The sequence below is a fragment of the Salmo salar genome, chromosome ssa06, assembly GCF_905237065.1.
Source record: "Salmo salar chromosome ssa06, Ssal_v3.1, whole genome shotgun sequence".
Lineage (NCBI taxonomy): Eukaryota > Metazoa > Chordata > Actinopteri > Salmoniformes > Salmonidae > Salmo > Salmo salar.
Genome location: NC_059447.1, coordinates 53,876,144 through 53,881,846, shown reverse-complemented (window position 1 = coordinate 53,881,846; position 5,703 = coordinate 53,876,144). Strand labels below are relative to the sequence as shown.

The 5,703-nt window shown below is 46.0% G+C and overlaps 1 protein-coding gene across 1 annotated transcript; it reads right to left on the bottom strand.

The window, feature by feature from the left end:
- Nucleotides 1-386: 386 nt before the first annotated feature.
- LOC106607609 (kinesin-like protein KIF26A) lies at nucleotides 387-5,078 on the bottom strand. The gene has a single exon (XM_045721318.1). It carries the CDS (start codon nucleotides 3,084-3,086, stop codon nucleotides 1,956-1,958), a length of 1,131 nt encoding a protein of 376 aa, XP_045577274.1. The 5' UTR covers nucleotides 3,087-5,078; the 3' UTR covers nucleotides 387-1,955.
- Between the last annotated feature and the right edge of the window lie 625 nt (nucleotides 5,079-5,703).

Here is a 5,703-nt window from a genome sequence, read left to right as displayed (position 1 = left end):
CTCTATTCTTTGTGAATATGGTGTCCGAAGTTGGATCCTTTTACATGGTCAGACATGGTGGGGTTCTTCTTTCCCCCTCAGCAGAAAAGCTAGAATAGCTAGACAGCTAAGCTGTCTGGTTCTGAAGGAGGAACAGGGGGGGGGGGGGCAACTAGATAATGCTTCACTGCTCCCCCTTAGGGGAGCAGTGAAGCACAACACCTTGCTAGTAGAGCTTCATTACAGCACATCACATCAGATGATATCACACTCCAAGTGCTCCCCCTCCTGTTCTTGTCATCTCTCTTTCTCTCTCCCATTTGTTAACTTTCTGTTGTTGTTGTTTTTGGCATACGATCCCATTATGGGACTATTCTATTTTGACCCGTTTATTTGTTTAGATACATTTTTTACTAATGGCTTTGATTCAATCTCGGACGTGACAAAGCCTGCAAATGGATCCAGAGATGATGCTTCATTGGAGGCAATTTATTTATTTTTTATTTCACATAGCCTTTGTGGTTAATGGGAAAGAATGGGAAAGAACTTGTGGTCATGGGCAGTCTTTGTCTTGGCACGCTTTCATAGAAGGTCATCCTTATGTACAGTATAAATGCTGTTATTGTATTAATCTGCAGTGCAGTGATATGAGTTAGTTAGAAAATTCAGACTATAACTCCCAGTTCCTTAAATTGATCTGATTGCATACTGATTTAGACCCATAGAATAGGCTTAATTTAATTCCATCTATTATGTGCTTAATCAATCAGTTAGGCAATGAGCTACAATGAAATCCAGAGAAATGCAAGAAAATGACTGGGGATTAGTAGTAGGAGGCTTAAGAATTTGACAGAAACATAAGTGTGATAATATTATAGCAAGTGTAAAGTTAAAGTGCAATTTCATATGGATACAGATTTATTGCTATAGGAACGTGGTCTGATATCTAGCATTTATGCTTATTTTCTCCTCCTGGATATGAGCCAAAATTTGCTTCAATTGACAGGCGAGGTTATGTAAAAGAATGTCACTGTCCTTGAGCCCTCTATTGGCGGTCCGTTACAATTCATTGTGGGATTACTAATTTCCCAGGTCCATCCACTGTCCCGGGACGCCAGCATTCCTGCCCAAGGAGGAGGTGTCCGGCAGGGGAGCAGGGATGAGACGACGCCGCTGGAGCCCTGGAACAAGGGAGTGAGTCATTGGGGTATGGCTGTTAGTTGGAGTTGGATATGAACACTAGGAATATTCTAGCGGAGGCACTGCCTTGAAATATGCATGAGGCAAAAACGTGCCAAGATACACAGGCTGATGCATTGAGCCAGCCAGGATCACATATCCTTCGGCAAGCACTGATTACATTTGCATTAGGCACTAGATCCTATCTGTTGCTGTTATGAATTACATAGAATAGGCACGTGAATCTGAATGATTTTTATGAGTGTTTTCTGCAGCGGGACTTGAATAGAGATTTATGATCATGCTAGGTGGAGGACATACTGTGCATTTAAATATATTCATAGGTCTATGAAAAATAGCTATGTACAGTTTGTGAGATATCCATGTGCAAGGCAAATTCATACAATAAAATACAGTGAATGAAAACATGCACCTTTACTCGCTTCAGTGTGCATGGAATGTTGTTTTAAGCAGAAGGGATGTCACCCATCCACACTTTTCAATAGAACAGAAATAATCTACTAGAGTGAGAAAGCTACAGAAAATGTTGTATGTACTGTATACTGTATTTGATCACATATCAAAGAAAAACATATAGTCCAAATTATAAGTATTTGAATATGTATAGCTCCTATTGTTGAATTTGATAATTTTTTAAAAGTATTTCACAAGTAAGTTCATGAGATCATGAGTTGTGTTTGATGTGCTATAGCTGTCTGGATATTGTTACAGAACTTTCTCGGTGTAACTAACACTCGACACTCTACTCCTATTGGAGGTGGACACCTCGCTCTCGCTCATGGAATGTGGGCTGACGAGGCGCTGGCTGTGGTCTCGCTGTCTGGGATCATGCTCTCATACCCGCTGCTGCCCCCACTCTGGTAGAAGAGCGTGGTGCGCCCCATGGCGGGTGGCAGCTCCCCGCTGAGCACACTGCTGTTGTCACTGCCGTGCCCACTGCTGTAACGCTGGGGCCTCCGCGGGGCTGTAATCTTGCTATAGGGCGAAGGTAGCGGCGGGCTGGCAGGGGACCTGCTGACGCTTGGCTTGCTATCGTTGTTCTTCCCAACAGCCCTTGAACCCCTGCTTAGGTGTTTCCTTGGGCTTCCCTCCACAAGCTCACTAACTCGGCTGTTGGCAGCCCGGATGGTCTGCTTGGTGCCCATGATAGTGCCCCTGCCAGGCTTGCCATTGACCCCTGCCACAGACCGAGCTGCGGATTTCCCAGTTGGAGGTAAGCTAGCATTGCGTGCTGTTGGAGCATCGAGGGATTTGGTGGAGGTGCTAATGGTCTTAGTACTGCTGGCAGCCAATGTTCTAGCCTTTGATCCTCTGGAAACCATGTTCCTGGGACTAACATTAACTTTGAGCTGTCCCAACTTGCTTGTCATTGCAAAGGTGGTAGAGGAAGGAGGAGAGGTAGCAGTGGGCATGGAAGTAGTAGAGTTGGGGACCCCAAGTCTTGGCACAGATCTATTGGATTTTCCATTGCCTCCTAATGTACTGCCGCTATTCTCTCTCGACAGGCCAGGTTTGGACCCCACTATGGTTATAATGTCACATCTCTCCAAGGACATCAAGCTACCATAGTACCTTCCAGAATCGCCTTTGTCTCCTCGTGTCTTCAGGCTTGACACTGTCATGCCTGAGCCAAGGTCAGTATTCAAGCTGGATGTTTTATAGCTAAACAAATCCCTTCTCAATCGAACATTAAATTCCTCCTCAGAGACTGATGTTTTATGTAATAAGGACCTTGCAGCATCGCTGGCTGCCCTTAAGGCACTAGGAGATAAGATTATCCTTGTATTTTGAACGAGGCTTGATTTGCAAACAGGTGGAGCAGTAGAAGAGATGCTGCCGGAACCAGATTTTAGAAGCATGTTGCTTTTCTGTCCATTTTCCCTCTTTCCCAAAGAGGCGAATATCATACTATCAGTTTCTGAAGTGCCATCGCGGCCCTTTTTGATTCAGAGGAACTGTGAGGGACTGAGACTGTGCCAAGAGTGGTGGCACCTCGCCTGAGGTGTGGAATCCTGCTCATGGTCTCCTCACAACCATCAGCCACCCTCTGAGTCGAGGAGGATAACTGTGCCTTTGGTGGTCGAGGTACACTGTTGCTGTTTCCTCCTGGCTTCCTGAAAGAGATGCCACTCATGCTGTTTCTGGGTGTCTTACTTGCCACAGTGGATTCAGTCATTCTTGGATCCGAATGGACGTCCCCATGCAAACAGAGGTCATTTTGCTTGCCTTTCTGCCTGCTGCAACTTGGAGCAACTAATGCGGTAGGCTTGGTTTTCTTGGGAAGACTGGAGTGAACAGCATGGTGTGGGATCTGAGAAGATGCTGAGTTGTTCAGAGTTTTGGCTCTCTCTTTATAGCCTCAGAGAATTCTTTGTTAGAGTAAGGAGAAGGTGGGCAATTAGTTAGGCACAGATTGCTTGGGGTGGCGGGGTCACTGTCCAACTCATTTTGTGAGCTCTTAACACTATGCTGCAAGAAAGGTTCCCTCTGGAATATACCAGTGGGGGACAATATTTTGGTGTTCTCCGGTGCCATGCACATATCTCTCTGTAGTAATCTACCTGACGAGTGGGTGCCTTCACTCTCCAGTGAGCACGTGCTCACTTCGCTCTGCCAAGAGCCGATGGAAGACTGTCTGCTACCATGATGGGCAAATAGCTCCTCCTGTGAGGCTGTGGTCATCTCAGAGCTCACCCCAGATGCACCCTCTTGAACTGTGTAAGCATCAAACTCATCATTGATGCTGCTAATGATGCTGAAAGGACGGGGTCCTGAGGCCAGGGCCTGAAGGGAGCCGTCAATGTTGAAGCTGCTGATGCTGGAGGGCCGCCCATTATCTGGGACCAGGCCTATGGGCAGGTGCTCCACCACTGTAAACACCAGCTCACCTTCCCCATTCAGCTCAACAGGCTGCTGCAGGGTGACCGTGGTCCTCAAGACATCCCTCTCCAGGAAGATGGCTCACCCCAATGGGACTCCTGCCATGATGGGCCCTCTCCTAGACTGGGGACCCCTTGCCTTAGGGCCTGCTGACTCATGCCAACGGGGTGCACGGCAGATGGCATCCGGGCTCTGAGAGGGTGTTCTGGAGGATCTTGAGAAAGAGAGCTTAGGTACAGTAGGTCCTTTGTTGAGGTAGACCTTCTCTCGCACCAAAGACTCTGAATCTTGAGACAAAACCCTGCTGGGTTTAACCACACAGGTCAGAACCTTTTCCCCATCTGCACTTGTCCATTTTTGACTCTCTTGGACTCCCCCATCCGAGGACAATTTGGAATGTCCGTGCTCAAATTTACCGGCAGCTGTGTGGGTGGTTGTTGTGCTAATAAGGGGCTTTTGGAAGGGGGATTTAACAGCTTTAGGGGACAGAGCCTCCTCTGGGCTTTTGGTAGGCCCACTGTGAGTCATTGGGGCTATTTGTGCCCCCTTGCCCTCCCAGTGAAGGCAGCTGGGTCCTCGCTGCCATCAATGTACTCCAGTCTCTTTTGGAGCTCCGCAAATGTGTTGCACTTGAAGTATTCCACCTCTGGCCGTTGGGTGTCTTTGCAGCGCTTCCTGTTTAGTGAGGGAATAATTGGAACAAAGGAAGGTGGGCTTTAGTTGTCGCTGAACTCTCTGTCTGAAATAGCGGCCCCACCAGGCCCGATGTAAATGACCATGTCGCAGAAATGCTCACTGCTGGATGAGTAGTCCGGGTCACTGGACAGCAATATGGGCATATCCGGGTCAAGAACTATGGTTGGTGGTTCTACGGGTCTCAAGTGTGGCTTGTGGATTCGTCCTTCCTCGCAGGAACTCTCGCCACCAGAGGAGCTGGATGCATATTGTATGCAGGATAGAGAACACAAATTGAAATGTCTGAGGTTGGGATTCAATTACGAACAGTGATTCATTTCTAGACTAAACCACACAACCAGGCATTAAAGGTTAAAAGTGCAAACCAAAGGCTACATAAAAATATTTGTCAATGTCGTGTTCTGATCTATAAGATTTAAATACATGTTGTCAATCTGTCTGAGTTGAAAGTATGCTTTCCAAATCTCAGGGCATACACTCCCTTAGGAGCGGAAGTATTGATTACATGGCATAAGGCACTGAGAAACTCTCTCTAAATTATTGCTTTAACAGTCCCTCCTGAAGAAATACAGATTCACTTAATAGCTCTGCCATGGAAAGAATTCAATCAATAATTACCCCTGGGAAATCATTCAAACAATTAAAACACTAATTGAGCAATACCAAAGGACGCTTGAGGAACAATGTCTGAATCTATGAAGACCATTTAAAGAATGTGATACTGTATGAACCTACTCATCCATATTTTAAACCAAGCCTTTTTTCAAATTTTCGCCTGAAATGACATACCCAAATCTAACTGCCTGTAGCACAGAACCTGAAGCAAGGATATGCATATTCTTGATACCATTTAAAAGGAAACACTTTGAAGTTTGTGGAAATGTGAAATTAATGTAGAACAATATAACACATTAGATCTGGTAAAAGATAATACAAAGAAAAAAAACA